Source organism: Syngnathus floridae, chromosome 6 (assembly GCF_059516105.1).
Source record: "Syngnathus floridae isolate MCC-2025c chromosome 6, RoL_Sflo_1.0, whole genome shotgun sequence".
NCBI lineage: Eukaryota > Metazoa > Chordata > Actinopteri > Syngnathiformes > Syngnathidae > Syngnathus > Syngnathus floridae.
The window spans coordinates 14,153,792-14,171,894 of NC_142418.1; the positions used below are offsets into that span (position 1 = coordinate 14,153,792).

General features: G+C 45.6%; 1 protein-coding gene across 6 annotated transcripts; it reads right to left on the minus strand.

Moving 5' to 3' along the window:
• Positions 1 to 15,174, minus strand: ppip5k1b (diphosphoinositol pentakisphosphate kinase 1b). Of its 6 annotated transcripts, XM_088379059.1 has the most exons (31): positions 14,927 to 15,173; positions 14,087 to 14,169; positions 12,422 to 12,632; positions 11,982 to 12,177; positions 11,697 to 11,873; positions 11,467 to 11,621; positions 11,302 to 11,403; positions 11,071 to 11,232; positions 10,874 to 10,995; positions 10,113 to 10,214; positions 9,666 to 9,752; positions 9,513 to 9,588; positions 9,114 to 9,223; positions 8,093 to 8,178; positions 7,661 to 7,786; positions 7,289 to 7,333; positions 6,264 to 6,385; positions 6,021 to 6,203; positions 5,810 to 5,951; positions 5,275 to 5,498; positions 5,045 to 5,172; positions 4,859 to 4,973; positions 4,681 to 4,788; positions 4,504 to 4,620; positions 4,288 to 4,428; positions 4,094 to 4,202; positions 3,225 to 3,365; positions 2,083 to 2,145; positions 949 to 1,086; positions 763 to 864; positions 1 to 688 (listed from the first exon to the last, which is right to left on the minus strand). In XM_088379059.1, the coding sequence occupies exons 3-31, from the start codon at positions 12,575 to 12,577 to the stop codon at positions 591 to 593; spliced, it is 3,633 nt and encodes a 1,210-aa protein (XP_088235185.1). In that variant the 5' UTR covers positions 12,578 to 12,632; positions 14,087 to 14,169; positions 14,927 to 15,173; the 3' UTR covers positions 1 to 590. The 6 variants fall into 6 exon arrangements, with proteins under 6 accessions (XP_088235185.1, XP_088235187.1, XP_088235186.1 ...); XM_088379061.1 differs by lacking the exon at positions 3,225 to 3,365; XM_088379060.1 differs by lacking the exon at positions 7,289 to 7,333 and having other exon boundaries at positions 14,927 to 15,172.
• Positions 15,175 to 18,103: the final 2,929 nt, after the last annotated feature.

An 18,103-nucleotide genomic window follows, 5' to 3' on the forward strand; every position in this document is an offset into this window, starting at 1 on the left:
GAATGTGAACTGCTTTTATTTCTGCGTTTTGGTACATTAACACTTTGGCTGACGTTTCTTTAGAAATAAAAACATCATGAAACAATAACAACAAACATGACATCCAAAGCGATTCGCCGTTGAATCAACCCAACAAACATTTTGTTCTAGTTCTGTTCACACGAACGTCAGTGCTTCAGTCTACATTTTGAATGGCAGCATCGGTGCATACAAACTAGTAAGCAAAAAAACAAAAATTCTGAGAACAGGAAAATCAAAACAATCACATCTAATTTGATTGCTGGCAAACTAAACATTCATCTCAACAAAAAGTTGAGTCGTTGTCAGCAAGATGTTTGGATTTTCAAATAAATGTTGGACGTAAAGCAAAAACTTCCCCAAAGTGGACATTTGTGAAACTACTTGAACATTTCCAAAACAAAAAATAGTTGAAACGTTGCTGCTCCAAAATCTTTAGCAGCTAACAATAAAACAAAATAAAAAACTCAAGGCACAACCGGTGTTCAGATTTGGGTGCTGTCTAATTGCTGCAGTCGACGTCAACAAAGCGGGAGTGATCTTAAAGTGCATCAAACAAGAAACTGTGTGTGTCACTCGCTCAAGTTGAAGCTGAGGGCCGGGTTCTCCACGATGGGGGAGGAAGGGCCGGCGCTGGACACGGCGCTGGAGGGGACGCTCGCCTCTTTGTCTTCAAAAGCATGGAAAAATCGATCATGAACGCGTGATCATAACGCCGGCGAGTCTGCAAAAGGAGGCACTCACGCCAAAGAGGACGGCCGGGCGGTTGCAGCGACGGCTCGGAGCCCGGCGCTTGGGGGCTATCCAGCGACGTCCGGCTCTGCGAGTCGAAAAGTCCCGACAGCGCTGTGGCACATCGGTTACTTTGTAGCGTGGCGGCCATGTTGACCGGTCAGCCAATCAATGACTGGTGCGTGTGAGTGTGTGTACCCTTCATGGTCTTGGCGTGGGCCTCGCTGCCGCTCTCACACACGGCGTTGAGGAACTCATCCACTTGCTTCAGCGAGAGCAAGTTGTGCAGAGTCTCCAGCGGGTAGATAGAGGGCACCATCGAGCAGCCTTCAAAACCTAAAGGGGGCGCAAGTCGAGGACTAACATGAGCTCCGACTTCTCCGAGCACGTCGAGTGTGAAGAAGTACAAAAGCATCTTATAAAAAGCATAAAAAGGAGAATGACATTAAAAGTAAACTTATTCCATTTTAGAACAAATTCATCTTTGTCAGGTGTCCCCATCGATGCTGGAGGAGGCCGCAATTTTTCAGCAGTGCTACCGGAGGGCCACATGGGCAACCAGATGCATGACACAAAAAAAAAAAAAAAATCAAATATGGACAAAGTACATGCATACATGCAAAGGACATTCTTTTCCTATTTTTAAACGTTACATTTTCAAGGCATGTATAAAAGATCAGCTATTTGACAACAAGGCAGAAATGGAGAAAACAGAGGAGACACACGGATGCAGCACAAAAAGGTCGAGTGAATCAAATGGAACATGAAAAGTCATCCCATTTGTGCATCGATCAAACTTTCTGCTCCAAACTTCAACTGTGAAAAGAGAACAAGTTGACAAAAGTTGTAGCAGTCGCTCAAAAAGACTACAAACATGGTGGCCGACACCAACAGCTCGCTCCCTGCAATGATTTTGGCTTCCATAAATACTCAAAAAAAGGCCATCTTTACACAAAAAAAGAGCGATCAGCCAGCTGACACTCACCACATCATCTTCTCTTGTTCTGCTTGTGTGACAAAAGAAAAGCCAAAACAAGAATCCCCAAGTCCCAACTGTGCTACATTGAAGGAAAGCGGCCTGATTTGGTGAAAGAGTTTCGCAATTTTGTGGCTCGTGTGAAGCAGAAATGGCAAATCACCAAATTGGGAAAGTTAAAAAAAAAAAAAAGTAATTTTCCTGGTTTATTTTACAATGTGATGTTAGCAAGGAAAAGTGCACCAATCTTTGTCCCACATCCACACAACATAAAAATTTTTTTTTTTTAAAATCATGCAAGACCCCTTCCCTCAAAAATGGTGGAAAAAGAGCACAAGAAATAAAAGCAGACATACCGTTAGTCGGATGCCTGGCAAACGACACAGAAAATCTCTTTACTGGCGGCATAGACAACAGCTCTGAGGAGATAAGAAAGGTAACGGCGAGTTACTGCAGGCTCCGCCCCTTTTGGACACACCAGGAGAGACACAGAGGGAGGAAGAAGATGCTGAGCCGCATGGAGGACGTCGGACATGCCGGAAAAAGGACGGCAAGAAAGCGTTGCTTCAACCAAAAACCATAAGCATCCTGAAAGTCATCCTCACTGTCAAAAATCGTGAAAGAGCGTATATCGAAAGATGAAAGAGTTTTTGTCTTTTGGACATTTACTCCAAAAGAAGGAGGAGCCTAAAGGTGGATTCTGAGAGACAGGGTTGAAATGGTCTCAATCATTCATTATAGTTTTTAATTTCGATGATTGGTGAGCGTGCGCATATGATTATTTGAACATGCTTGTTACTTGCAACAACAAACATGCAAATAACATAAATGAGTGGAAATGGAATCTTTGCATCAAACTTGATGCAAGCTTCTGGCGCAAAAAAAACCCATCACGCCAACGCTCACCTGCCAGGGGAGCTGGACAGTGACAAGATGCGCCAGAATGGTGTGGCAACAGTGTCCTCTAGTGGACAGGAGTGAACATGACACCTTCTGGGATGCAGCGCATGCATTTTTGCCGCAGAAGGAAATCAAAGCTGCCAACGCCGACAACGTTTGACACAAAGCACGCGACTGGCCTGCAAAAAGTGAAAATCTGAAGAGCGCGGAGGAGAGGGATGTGATTTCACGGGCCCATCGTCCTTACGTAACAATGATTCAGTTTGTTGTCCCCAGACTGAAGAAAAAAAAAGCACAATTGAGGCTTCCGCACAGATGCAGGTGAGGATTATTTTGCATTCGTCGCACAACCAAAGTCGAGAACCCAAGCAGGCGCGTGCAAATCGGATCTGGCGTCAGGTCAGCACCATCATCACCATGACGACCGCCACGCTAATTACCCAACAGATTGTTATGGGTCACATTTGCATTTGGGCGAAGGGCTTTGATTGCAGGGCTACGCGAACGAAGATGATGAACAGTTTGGTGGAGGAGAATTGGACAAAAAAATAAAAAAGAGCGAAAATCAGGAGAACATAGGTCAGCGGCGCCAACCTACCAAACATGCCAATCTGGCTGGGCAGGCTGCCAGGGGACAGGGGGGGTTTTCGGTGGTGCGTGCGTACGAAGTCCCGCAGGTTGGGGGCGCTACTGGACACCCCCAGCATGGAGGCGCTGAAGAGGCCTGAGCTGTGAGAGCCTGTGTGACATAAGCCAGGTGGGAAGGGGGCGGGAGGGGGGGGGGGATTGAGCGTGTTGGGGAGGGGGGGTGAAGGGTGAGCATTAGTTCATCCCACACACACAAACACCCGTGCTGCTGTTATTCACAACAAGCGTTAGCTGTGAATAACCACATTAAGACAAGCCAACAAGTGTCAACAAATAAGTTGCTGTTTGGTTCTGCAACCAGCAGGGGGCAGGTGTGAGCGCAACCCGCTAAGTGCATACAGGCAAGGTGCAGAAGAAAAGCAAGAGAAGCATCTAAAGGTCTCTATTGTAGAAAAGTTGATTTGCCCTTGGTTGGGCTGGGTGACCCCAAAATGGAGTCTGCTCCTCACTCACTGCAAAAGCATATAAATAGCTGAGGAGGGTCATCCATGACACCTGCTGCTCAGTTGACCTCCACATGGCTGCTGACAAACAAACAAGGTCAACTCGCGTGACAATAGACAACTAAGCATCCACACAAGCTCTAATTTATGTGACCCCCCCAAAAAATTCAATATAACATAACATTAACCTAAAAGTAGACTATTGCATGACTGAGACAAAATCGAAAATTCTATTTGGAACACCAAAGTGGAATGCACGCGACAGTTATGAGCAAGAGAAAAGGTGTCAAAGCGGGACAGCGCAGGAGGAAGTTGTTGCCGACTGCAGAGAAAAACACACACACGGACACACACAAGAGAAAAAAGAGGTGCCCACCAAGGCCGCTGGCTGCTTTGACTTCGGGGGACTGGCGAGAGCTCGAAGGGTGGAGTCGATGCGACGTGCAGCCTTTGGACGACTGGCTGAGCGAAGTCTCGGAGAGGACCTGAGCGGCGTTAACACACACACACACACACGTGACTCCAAACCTACTGCAAGTGCCATGCGGGTAACGGGGGGGATGACGTTACCTCCATGGAGCCCGTCTTGCGGTTGCGAATGATGGGTGAGCGTTTCTGGATGTTGATTGGCTCGTAAACTTGGAGCGCCTGGTCCGTTTGGTCCTGAGAGAGATCCTCCAGGCTGCCCTGGTTGGGCTTTTTGTCTTTATTCTGATTTGGTCAGAGAACAACCGTAGTCAATTTGTTGTTCTTTTTTTTGAAGACAAGGGAGCGCGAGGCGAGCACCTCGGAGGAGGCCGGCCGGAAGCCGAAGCCGAGCGGAACGTTTTCCTCGTCATCGCAACCTTTGACCCCTGGACTGAAGTGCAGTTCCACGTGGAAACGCTCCTCCGACGAGGGATCCTGAAGACGGCAACGAGTCAAAGCGGCCCTTTGGTGTCGTCACGGTAACGAGCAAAGCACCTTGTTGTTGTCCTCGTACAGCATGATGACAATCTGCGTCATGTAGTTGAGCTCAGTCACAGCGCTCAGGTAGTCCATGGCCTGCTTCCACTGCTGGTCTTTTTCATCCTTCAAAGTCACACAACATCAAATTGCGTCCCAAACGAGCACGATTGCGCAGAACGGAAGCCGTACGCACGTCAAAGAGTCCTCCGTAGCGGAAGACGCTGAGCAGAGAGTGGACGTGGCTCTCGCTGGTGAAGTAGAGGCGCGTGCGGACGTGGCGGCCCGGCGACATCACCCCGCGCGAGTACCTGAGCGACACGGTCATGTGACCAGGGGGGGGTGACGTTGAGCCAGCGCGGCGGGTGGGCGGCGGTCTCACAGAGGGTGCAGCTTGTTGACAGCCTCATCCTCGTGCGTCCTCTGCAGGTCCAGCTGGATCTTCTTCATCAGAGGGACGCAGTAGGCCTGGGCGATGTCCAGCTTCTCGGCTTTGGTGATGCCGTATTCCTGCTCGTTTGGTGGAAGAATGGACTCTCGTCAAAATGGGAAGTAATAAGAAAGTAGGGAAAAAGAAGAAAACTGGATTGTGAACACAAAGCGTCTTTTGACCTGCGGTATGACGATGTCGGCCAGCGCTCGGGAGAGGCGGAAGAGCTCCAGTGTGTCGTCCAGGTCCAGCGAGGAGTTGTGCTGCGTGTCGTACTTGATGCAGTCGTAGATGTCCGGGATCTTACTGATGTCGTAGCGGCCGCTCTTCATGCGGAAATCTCGCTCCAGTTTGGACCAGCGCTGCAGCTTCAGTTCCAGGGTCTCGCTGTGGTACAGTTGCAGATCTGGGTTTTTTTTTGGGGGGGGGGAGGGGGGGGGGGGGGGGTTCTGGTTAGTTGCTTGTGGAGGATGCATTTTATTAGAAGTTCACTTGAAGTTTGTTGTAAAACTAAAATGCATTTAACCAAACCTTGGCAGCAGTCTGTTAGCTCGATGCTAACACATAATGGCAAACATGCTAGACAGGCTAAAAGTAGCTAGCTTTGATCTCACAGCAGCTATACTGCACACCTTGAAACACATTCCATGTATTATACTGCCCCCTGGTGGTATTGGCCAACACACCATCTTTTATTTGTTGAAGGCAGGCAGGTACCTGAAGACTTGGGATCTTCCAGCCGCTTTCGAATTTGCGAGGTGAGACTCTGGATGAGTGTGTACACTTTGTCGCAGGTTTTGACCGGGTTCTGTATGATTTTCATGGAGTTCACCAGCGACGGGCTCCCTGTTGGCGCCAGCTGCAATCCGGTATAAAAAGGGAGAAATTACCTTCACGTACCAAAACGACAATCTGAGTCCTCGGTCACCTTCTGATAATCTTCTTGTGAGAAGTCCTGGTCCTTCTGCATGATCTCGTGTAGCCGGGCTTTGACTTTCTGCTGGCAGTCGGTCAACGAGTCGCTGTCGCTGTCCAGCAGCCCGTTCATATTGGCGCTCTTGACCATCTGCACCAGGATGGGCGTCAGCTCACCTTCCAGAGCGAGGAGCCCCTGCGCACGAATGGAATTGTCAACGTGTTGTTCCGACGCGAGTGAGGCGATGATGATGACCTTGGCAAAGGCGGCGGCCGTCATCTGCACGCGGCCTTCGTCGGAGGCGTAGATCTTAAGGTCGTGGCGGTAAGTGCTGTGCAGGCGGAGGAGGCCACACCCGGGGAAGCCGGCGTAGTCGCCTGCGGGGTTGCCAAGTACAATGTCAAGACTAATGAATAAATAAATACATTTTAAACAATTAATCAATCAAAAAAATTAATGCAATAACCCATATAAAAATAACTAAAAAGTAAAGCTGTTCTGATTGCAGGACAAAAGGACGGACGACGTCACTTTCAGTTCAAACGTCACGTGATCAGTGCGTAGCTGGAATTTCACATTTGTCATTGACCTTTTGGCCTAAGTGATGTCTTTGCATCAAGAGAATGAAATGAAAGTGACTCAACGTGTAACCTGAAATTAAAGAGGCCAGCCACCGCGTCGATTATGTACATAAATGACAGGGATGTTTGTGGAAATGGGTGTCAAGGTCATGCTAAGCTCAAGTGCTGTGGAGAAGTTGGGACTTTTGCTGGATGGAGTTAAAGCAGATTCATTAATTAGTTTTTTTTTTTAAATTAGTTAATTTAATTAGTCATTAATTGAATGATTCTATCAGGAAACAAAAGTAGGATGAAAATTGTAATTTTAAATTTTTTAATTTAATTAGTAACTAATTGAATGATTCTATCAGGAAACACAAGTGATGAAAATTGTAATTACATTTTTTTTCATTTGTTAATTTAATTAGTTATTAATCGAATTATTATATTAGGAAACAAAAGTCTGATGAAAATCTCCACCATGAATAGAAGGCCGTGAGGAAAGACGAACTTGTAAACTCGCTAACGGTTAGCAAAATTTACAGCCAGCGGCCAAACTTCAAAAAAATTTTGCTGCTTTACGTGCTCGGCCGTGGCGACAATCCACAGCAATCCGCGAGCCGTTAGTGAGGTGTATTCAAAATCAGGACAGCAAGTCAATTAGTGGAAAGATGAAGAGCGTGGCGAGGAGGAGCGGCGTTAACCTCAGCTCGCTCTTACCAAAATCAATAGGGGACTCGCAGCCGAGGGCCCGGTGGCGACCGGCTAGTTGTTTACACCGAGCAAAGACCGGCCAGGAGAGAAGAACAGAGTTAATAGCTGGTGACACTGTGTGATGGCGGAAAGGGGGAATAAAAAAAAAAAATTGTGTGTTGCTGGTGGAGCTTTACAGCAGAGAGTCTGTGGTGAAAAATGCGCTTGTGAGAAAAAGCTTTTTCCAGTTCTGGAAGTGAAAGGTGAGAACTGAATGTTAGCTTGTCATATCAGATGGGGATGAGAAGAAACTGTCAGCAAGATTTGAAAGCAAACAGATGCAACGGTAGGAAAAACCCGACTCCCCTCCCCGATCCGCGCGGAAGGTTTGGCCCGTACCTTGGCCTCCGGGGTACATGCAGCGAAAGGCTCGACCCAGCTCCTCGGCCTGGACCCGGCCGGCAGGCGTCAGCTCGCCGCCCCACTTGAGGACCAGCAGCAGAGACGGGCCCTCCCTCTTGGAGTCTGAACAACAAACGGCATTCAGGATTTGCGGGCCAAATATTTGCCGTCATACAGTGCGTGATGTGTTTGCCGTTTGCCAAGAGCTGGAAAATAACGGCAAAACCTCATGAAAGACTTTGTGTGTTAAACGTCGATCGGGATTTGCTCTGAGAAGCAACACGCTTCTCCTGATGTCATATTTGCATTACGTTTGTGAACAAAAATAATCACGGCCCGCCTTTTGCGTGCTACAAATTCTTTCATCTGACATGAAAAGCCGAGGCTGTCGAAAAATTTACATACACATTGTTGTGAGAACAACATTACCTTCCTCTTCGCTGGAGGCTTTAGGTTGTCCGTGACGCAAGTACGTCAACTGGACTTTCCTGTTGATACCTGAGAAGTGACCGTACCTGGTGGGGAATAAACACACACAAGCGGGGGGGGGAGAGAGAGCAGCAAAACAGTGTCATATGCATTTATGGCACACACACACACACACACGCACGCACACACACGTAAATGAAATTAGTTGAAGCATTCCCGTGACCCTCGATGGTGTTGTTAACGATCAAAAGAGGCTACAGACTAATGAGTGTGTGCTTCTTTATGATCTGATCCAACAGGCGAGCGGCTGCCTGGATGAGGGTCACATGATGACGGACGGACGGACGGACTGCGGTGGGCTTCAAAGCCTCTGGCAGGTGGCGGCCACGAATGACACCTTTGCGCGTGTCCGACTGAAGCGCAAATTCAAATGGCTGCTATTCAAAACACTAAGCGCCATAAAAGTGTGGGACCTTTGCTCGTCGCTAATCGCAGATAGCTGGCTCCGACCAGATGAACGATGGAGATTAGCTGATTTAGAGTCCACGTGACGAGGACGGCATGCACACGCAAAAAGGCGACACCCCACACATGGTCGACGTGCACGCTTCCACGTTTGACATGTGCACGTTCCCGCGGGTGCCTCCATGTGTGTCCTGTTAAAGGCCAAATATAATTAATGGGAGGTGAGCAAACCATTAGGAACGAGAGGACGCATGCAGGTTCCTAATATTTTGCACGTCAGGTGGGCTGAAGGAGGGAAGTAGTAAATCTGCAAACTTTAAAAAAGGAAAAAAAAAAGACAAGGGAGAGGATGCGTACTGAGTGTCAATCAAGCTGGATTCCCTTTTGGAAAGGAGAAATAAGGGGAGGGATGGGCAGAGCAGAAAAGGGAAGACAAGATGAGAACATTAAACACTGCAGGACGAAAGGTGGCCAATGATGAACGGACAATTTGGCGATGAGTGGATGATGGCATGAGCCGGGACGGCGGCAGAGATTTGCATCCGTGTGTTCTCACATCTCCAGGACGGTCTTGAGTTGCTCCAGTTTGGACTTCTTCTCCTCAATCTCACAGTCGTTATGTTGGCCAAGTTCCAGCAGCAGCAGACGAGCGATATCCAGCACTTCCTAGAAAAGGCCCGCTCTTAATTCAAGCAAGTCAGCTGTCGCAATATTATTTGTCTTGTGCAAAGAGTAAAGAAGCTGAATAAAGTGAATGGCATATTGTCTGTCTACGTGTGTTGCTGCATTGTTTGTGTTCAAATCAAACAGCATGAAGAAAGGACTCTGTTGTCACCATTTACCACCCATAAGAGAATTTTCTATTATTTTTTTTTTTAATCAGGCAAGTGACTGTAGCTGTAAAAAAAAAATATATATATATATATATAGTATATAAAAAAGTGTGCCAGTTTACCTGAAGCTGTTTTGGTTTTTTCAACTTGAGCTTTCCTGACTTGTAACCTCCACACTTATCAAACAACTCAAAGAATCTGTGAGGGGGCGCAGAAGAATGCAAATATGAACAAAAAAAAAAAGAAACAAAAGTGAGCTTGCAGCCAGAACTTACAGAGGATGTCGAACCTCCATTTTCATCTTTTGCTTTGGTGTGCGATCGCCATGGCGAATGATGGCGATCACACAGCGCAGCTCCATCCTGTCACAAGAGGAAATGAGCTGAAATGAGCACATTACAGGAAAAGACTCATAAACACACAGCAGCCCAGCACCATAATTGCGTGATGGTTCAAACTCTAAAAGTACCAGTCTCTCATTTTCATAATCATTCTTGTTGCTCCACTATAGGAGAAAAAAAAATCATTCTAGTTAAAAAATATTTTCACCAACATTTGAATATCACTTTTGGGGAGACATATATAAATTCTCTGTAGGAAATATAATAAAATACTTTATATTATACTATAAAATATAAATAAATAAAAATAATATAAAATAATTTCATATAATAATTTGATAATATTTCAGGCAAATCTATTTGGAGCCTGACTGTCCGTACATGGTTCCTGAGGTTGTGGGCACAATGGGGATGTCTTCGGCTTCCATCGGGATGGACCAGGGAATGTGGAACTGGGGGGCCAACTCTCTCATCACCATGTTGCTGTGAAGGCAAAAAGGGGAGGGAGGAGGGGGCACTTCATTAAGCCTAAAGCACATTTGCACTCAACTTGCTTTGTTTGTTTTGAAATCATTTGTAAAGCATCGAAGGAATTTCCTCAACACGTGGCGGCGGCTTCCGTTTACACCGTGTTGTCGTTGTCACGTTCACGAGAGCGCTCGAGGGGACAGCGTAATAAATCAGAAGGCAGCTAAGCCGCAAAGCTGTCAGCGGCATCCGCAAATGAATTACGACACACTTGCTGCGAGGCTCGCAAAAAAAAAAATTAGGTCCTGCAAGTCAAGGCAAGACTTTTTAACTTATTTACGAACGTAATTATGGTACTGAACAAATAATCAATATTTATCATCAGTGGCATGCTTAATAATAATATAATAATATAATAAAAAACATGTGCATGCAATATTTCATAGCAACAACTTAAAAAATGTTTAATTAATTTTTTTTACATAATATTTTTTGTATTCATGAGTGGAAAAATACTTTATCACTCCAATATATGCAGTGCTGAGTAAGATTCTATGACATGACTTAACTCCAAACGATATGAATCACTGACTGCTGTTTTGGTTAGCAACAGTGCAAATGAGTTCCGCCGTTAACGCAATCAAAAGTGCGGATGAAGCGAGGTCACGACTTACCCGAGCACCTTGGCACAGTCGTCGTAATACTTCATGGAGTTTTTGACGAAGCTGAAGCCGTTGACGTCGCAGACAAACGAGTGGCCGTTGGCTCGGAGCAGGTCGAAGCCGCACACCGTTTGCTGGTGTCACAAGCGTGCAAACCGGGATTTACTCACAGGCAAGTCGAGAATGCATACGACGACGCGGCTGCTCACCTTGAAGGCCAGGCAGACTTTTCGGGCGACCAGCTTCTCCATGGCGGTCAGCATGACGGGGTATCGGATCTCCTTGCCCTCGCTGTCTCGTTCCACCTTGCCGTCCAGTGCCGGAGACTTGCGGGCCTCCGCGTGGGCGTAGTCCGGCCCCACGGTGTACACCTGACAGAATTGCAGAGAGGTGATGCAAAAAAAATCACCAAAAAAAATCACAAAGGGCCACCACGGTACCTTGACGTCCGTGCCGTCTGTGGGCATGAACTCCTCGTAGATGTACGAGCCCGTCTTGCGAACGCTGGTCTCCGGGGAATAGACGCTGCTACGACTCCCGATCTGTGGAGAAAGAAAACAAAATAACGACTTGCTGTCATCCATCGTGAAATATTTTCAGCTTACCTTTCGAAAAAGTCTCTGGCTGCCACCGCCCGCTGACGTCGGGTAGTAGATGTAGACGTTGTGGTCCTCGGCGCACACGGGCTTCTCCACAAAGGGTTTGGGGAAGATCTCCCCGTTGACCTCCACGTGGTCCTCGGCCTCCACCAGGTTGCACTCTGAAAAGCGCTTAACTTTCAACAAATCGGGACAATGATGTTGATTTTTTTTTCCCCCCCTAAGCGTTTGTTTACCTTCAGGATTGTCCGGCTTTCGGTCGAGCACGCCGTAGCGAGGTAGTTCGATGCCCTCTTCTTGGAGGATGCGGTACACTTCCCTCCGGTCTTGGATGAAATACTGCATGTTGAGGTCATTGATGAGAAGAGGATTCCTGAGTTGAGCGTATTCCACAGCTTTGTCCAGTGGGAAACCTGCACCATCAATAAAATAAAATAGATAAAAATAAATACATAAATAAATAAAATGTAAATAAATAAAACAAATTCCGATTCTCATTTTGCCAAATACTCAAAGGCCACCTTTGGAGTGAAAGGAGATGAGGCAGTCGCACAACGGCCATTTGTCCACGGGCTGGTCCAGGATGACATCCTCGGGAAAGACGACCACCTCGATGTAATCGAACTTGCAGAGCCGCTCCAGGATTTGCGTCATGGGCTTGGACTTGGACTTCTTCATCATGCAGCAGATGCCCACCACGATCTGTCGCCCGGACGGCTGAGGGGAAAGAACGTGACAGCTCATAAAGGACTCGACAACTATCGTAAAATTCAATTTAGATGACTCGACTTTTTTTTTTTTCAAGGGTCGAGTATATTTTTTGTCCAATCCAGCTGCGACTTTGAGTGTGTGTGGCTTTAAGAGGCGGGGCCTGGCCGGTGAGTGACGTGGGAGGCAACAAATGAGAGAGGAGAATGGATTGTTGCTGGCCGATCCCGACAAATCTTCCGTTTCAACTCACCGACTCTTCGTCTTCCGCATCTTCCTCTCGGAACATGTCAATCTTTACGTCCGCCTCCATTGGCCGTTTGTCGACCTCGTCGTCGGAGAAGTCGGCGTCGCCCCGCTTGGGACCATCCCCGCCATCGGGCCGCCGTCCATCACGGGATTGAGACATCACGTGTGCAACATGTTCAGGTCGCGGTCACGTTTTGATTTCCAGATATGTCACGCTGTGGAAATTACAAAGATATTGTCTGTGTGGAGGACAGCAAAGTTGTGTCCCCAAAATACGACATGTCGCAGCTCCTTCCAGGTTCCCTCTGGCGGCACAAAAGCAAAAAGAGTTGAGCAATTTTATCAACGTTGCCACATCTATCCGTGCGTGCGTGAGAAACTTCACTTTAGCAAGAGAAGAAAAGCGCCACTGATCAACATTGTGAAATTATTCCTGCTTTGCACAAATATTTGCTGAAAATCACAAAGAAAAGTGCAGCTACCAAACTTTTACAGCTCTTTTGTTCCAGCTTGACTTACTGTGTTTTCACGTGTGGACGTAAAATTAAGAGTGAAAATAGATATGGGTCACTGAAAAAATAATCAAATAAAAAAATTTGAAAAAAATAAAATAAAAAATAGAAAATAAAAAAAATTCTAAAAATTAAATAAAATAAAAAGTTAAAAATAAAAAATTAAAAACAAAATAAATAGGTGAGTGAACTCGACAAGGCGTACAAGGAAAAAAAAATACCTGAAACCAGATTTTTGCACCATGTGACTCTTGCTATTTAATCTGGCTTTGATCTGCACGGCAGTCAGTTCCTGGATGAAAATCGAGTTAACGCGCACAACATGAACGAGCGTGCAGTGAGAGATCATCCAGGTCCCACGAGAAAAATTCAAATTCACTTCATTTCTCGGAAAATTCTTCCATATTATTTGCAACGATACATTTATTCAACAAAGTCGAGTGACTTTGTCACCTGACGTCTTGCGTGCAGCACATACACCAAACACAAATACACACGATATAGAACTTGCTGATTGTGCAAAATGCCCCCCCCCCCCGCCTCCTACACACAAACACACCACTTGTTAACAGTTCAACCTTGGTGGAGGTCTGCCTGTGTTGCTCCAGTGACATATCTCAAATAATCTGCCGCTGACCTTGGCGCCTATAAATAACGGTGAGAAGGGGGCCAGGCCAAGATCGTGGGGGAAATGTTTATAGAGCAGCTACGCTAACCAAAAGATAAGTCATTCCGAATTAGCTTTGAAGTGACGACAAGTGCTACTAAAACTACGAGGAGCCCTTTCTGGCGTGGCTGAGCAGAGATAAAAAACAAATGGAGATAAATACCTGTATGAACTTTAATGAGGTCGCATTTGTGACCTTAGGGACAATCCAAGTTCAATACAAATAGTTTTGAGCGTGATTCGATTTTCCTTTCGTCCTGAGCCGCAAATAGCGTCGTGCTTCTCTGTAAATCAAGACCTAATTTAGCAAGATGACAGCAAATGTTCCCTGGTGTCACCATCGAGGTTTTTTTTGGGTCTGCGTTAGTCAAAAATTCTGCCTTCGAGAACAGATTCTGTCGTGAGAAACTCGCCATGGACACACATCTGAGAATTTAAATGACATGTAGGCCACCACGATAAAAGCTCCATCGCCACCATCGGCCTTTACCTTGAACACAGGAGCCAGCAATGTGTCAGTCTGTCCCCCAATCACTTAATGAGATGCCCGTCTGGAGTTTGAAATCCTTGGTCCTTTCAACAAGACAGAGGACAAGAAATGAGTTGAGTCATGTGTTGAACTTCACCAATGCAGAAAATGACTGAAAAAAAGTCAGGTTTTTATTACAAGCAGGATCAATAAACGTGTCTTTAACCTTTGAGACAATCTTTGGAAGGAAGGCCGAGTTAAATTTACGAGACTCTTGATTAGATGACAGCAATGAACTTTCAAGATGTCACCACATTTCTAATCAACATGAACTCAAGATAGCCTACGAAGAACGCAAATGATTCATCAGGGTCACTTTTCGTCTGAAAACGGGAACTATTTGCTTAGCTACAGTCAGCATGGAAAAACTGTTAGTTTTAAACGGTTTGCTGGTTGATTTTATTAGTAACACGCAGTCAACTACTGTAACGTTTAAGGTGCACTTGATCCGGAATCAAGATGGTATCACATCCTTACTTATGGCGGTTAGATATTTCAAACGGGCGCTCAGTGCGGTTCACGTGAGCTTTATAATCGATCGGGGGCAAATCCCACGGAAGGGAGCCCCACTTGATCGCAGCAGGTTGTGCCGTGCTCCGAATGAATGAGCGTGGGAACCGAAAGCGTTCAAACATAACTTCCTGACTCCTTGCGTCCATGGTTGTCTTCAGTGTGTTCTTTGTGAGGCTTTCCCACGTATACGGCGGCCACGTAAACGCAATTCGATTAAACTCAATTCTCTTCCGACGATTGGCCACCAGTGGGCTGAAAGGACTTTTGGTTCAAATAAGCACCACTTACCCGCAAAAAGGTCGTAAAAAGAGACCCCGCCGCGTCCACTTCCTTGTTTCTGCCCCCCTCTGACCCCTCCCTGAGTGAAGTGGACCCGAGGGGAACCTGGCGACAAGTTCACGTCCGGTCAACGGCTCAACAGCCTCTGACCACCCCCGCGCTGAGCACCGGCGCGCTAACTCGCTTCCCGGCTCACCACCACTCTTCCCCCGACCTTGCTGTCTGCCGCCGGGGGGAGAGCGTCGCTGTCCCCGCGACGGTGCTGCCACCTAGTGTCTCAGCGTGGTGAACTGCAACAAAAAGTCCATCACTAACGGGTGGCCCGCGGGCCTAACTCGGCCCACCATGTATTTTAAAATAAGAAAAATAATCTTTCATAGTTATAATATGGAAGTATTATATTATTATAATCGTTAGCATCAACCCTAGTTTGGATACAGATGGATGGACAGATTATAATGATTGTCATTACCATTATTATTATCATTGTCATTATTATAAATCATATAATTCTATTGTCATTACTATTATATTTATCTTATTTTTATCATTACTGTTTCCCCTCTATCCATTTTCTATACCATTTCTGCTGTTCATCACAAGCCCTTACATTGATATCAATCATTTCTTTTTTTCGCTTCTCTTTGACTGACACATACCCACATGCCAGCCAGACTAGCTGGTATGGCTAATGCGAGCCTGGCGCACCGTCAAGAAAGTGCGGAGTGGCCGTCGGTCCCATCATGCAACGAGGCATGAGAAGCCGGTCTGTGCCGCTTCATAAGGAAGTAAGTGTTCTCAACAAGCTGGTAACGTAAATTATCCCTCCTTCCTTTTCATACTCTATCACCGCCTAGCTGCATCCAAATGTGTGTGTAGGGGGGTTGGACGGGTTACTAATATTATGTAACCGATATTTTAAAAAATTGCAATACTGTATTCGGAATGAAGGCCGCAGTGTTTTCGGAATCTGCACCTTCAGATAATCAAGTCTTTGTCATGTTCCAGACGAGAAGAAACCGAGGTCGACAGGTCCATTCAAAAAAATCCTAATTCAAGCTTTGTCTGAAACCTTCAAGTACACTTTTAATTGCAATATCTCAATAAAAGTCCACTAAGGCCAAAATGTTTACAAAAGTTGTCTTTTTTGTGTTTGTTAGACAGCAAAGGATCAAGACTGTGGACGAGTGGTTGGCATATCGAGCCCGGTTCAGAGGTCATGACAATTTTGAGAAAGCCAGGCGAAAATGCCCACAAGATCTGGGAGACCACCACGCTGCCCAAAATTCTTCATTTATTGGGGCATAAAGAGTCAATTAAACTGAGCATTTTTTTTCAGAGTCCTATCATGGCGCTACATTTGGTCAATCCAGACATTTTTGGGGGGAGTGTAAGACGAGGCCCTTCTTCATTTTAATTCCTCAGCAGACATGCTTACCATAGCTGTCAGCGTGTCTCACATCCACGCGTATACATTTGTACATTTAAATTTAGGGAGCAGAGTATCAGCCCACAGCCATAAAGCGTCCATTCACGTCCACCGAAGAGAAGGATGCAGCCCTCCCACTTGACTGACTGCGAGGGACTATGCCAATACACACACACGAAGACACACATTTTTCTTGGTCTCAAACCCCAACTTTTCATATCCACAGCATGTAATTTAATAATGTATTAATTTATTCATTGTAAGTCGATAAAATAATTCATCTTACACATTTAAATGTTTCGTTTTTTAATAATGGGTTAATTAATTACAGCTAAATTAATAGTAAACATTTCAAAACTGCAGATTAATTATATTATTAATTAAAATACATTTTATATACACACTTGAACATTTTTATTAAACAAAACTTCCTATTGATTTGATATGGAGTATTTACAAAGCAAACTATGTATTTGCTGTCCAAAAATGTATACGTAGGTGGGCTGCACGGGTCTGGTGCATGCGGCGGCACACTTTGTATATTCACGTCTATATCTGTGCATGTAAACATACGTCGCGTGTCTTCCTATTCCTGGACTCACAAATGTGTCATGTCAGACATGTCATATTTACACAGTGGAGATAGAAATAAGGGAAATCCTATTTTATAAATTAGTATTGCATAATTGAGAGCTAAAGAAGATAAGCGGACGGATGGATGCTGTGGTAGATGCCGATGAGGTGACAGAGTTAAGCACAAAGTTACTTTCTGGGTAAAAACCTCCAAGGTCACCTCAACACATTTTTGTTTAAATGTGGCGAAGCCCAAAAGCACATCCACAAAAAATCGAAATAGAAAAGTGGCTGAAGTGCGTCAACCCAAATGGGCAAAGGTACATGACTGATCTAAATGGAGATATGTGTGTGTGTGCACCAGGCCACTGTGAGAAGAACTCTGTTCTGAGGCAGGATGCCAGCCGCCGGTCATGTTTGTAGATTGTAAAAGTAACGTACGACATGAGTCATACCACAACGTCTGGTGGCAGTGAGTCGTTTAAAAAGAAGTGTCATGGATAAAACGGCTTCATGTTCATTTTGTGATTCACTTCATCAACGTAACTGGCAGATATTTCATGTAACTTGTTCCATGAAAATTATCCATTTTCTTCACATGTTATATTATATTTATTTTAATTTATTTTTTGCATTTATTTATGTATTTATTTATTTTCCAATTTATTTTCTAATTGCAGCCCGCTGAGCGAAACATTAACTATGGGTTGAGCACACAAATGAAACAATATTTATATTTGGAGACAAGGAAATCAATCAAGCTTTTCCAGGTAAAAAGGAGTCAGAAGGCGTAATGGCCTTTGCAAGCGTACAAACGCCAAGTGTGTCGCTCAAACATGTCTGCAAGCCGGGCTTTAAAAAAACGCCTCTTGACATGTTTTGCTTTGAACGTTGTGGCTAACGTGCGTGCGTGCGCGTCATGAGGGCGGCCAGCACAGGGCCCGCATTGATGCTCTTGAACGCAGGTTGATGGGGGCCACGCCCTTTTTTTTTTCTTTTTCTTAAATGTTCGAGTACACAGGATGGCGCACGTGCAGAAGGTGAGCACATGTAAACACCTACAACAGCTTTTTTTTTTTTTACATTCGTATTGGACATTCTAAGAATCTTGAGCAATGCCTCGAACACTCCCGGAGGAATCATCGAAATACATTTAGAGTGCTTATACAAAGTCTACACACCCC

Excerpts from the sequence above, each read along its gene's own strand:
- ppip5k1b (XM_088379059.1), bottom strand. The coding sequence starts at position 12,577 with ATGTCTCAATCCCGTGATGGACGGCGGCCCGATGGCGGGGATGGTCCC. Across the intron at positions 4,621-4,680 it reads TGTACGAGGACAACAACAAG|GATCCCTCGTCGGAGGAGCG; the intron begins GTGCTTTGCTCG and ends TGCCGTCTTCAG. Across the intron at positions 689-762 it reads GCCCGGCCGTCCTCTTTGGC|ACAAAGAGGCGAGCGTCCCC; the intron begins GTGAGTGCCTCC and ends ATGCTTTTGAAG.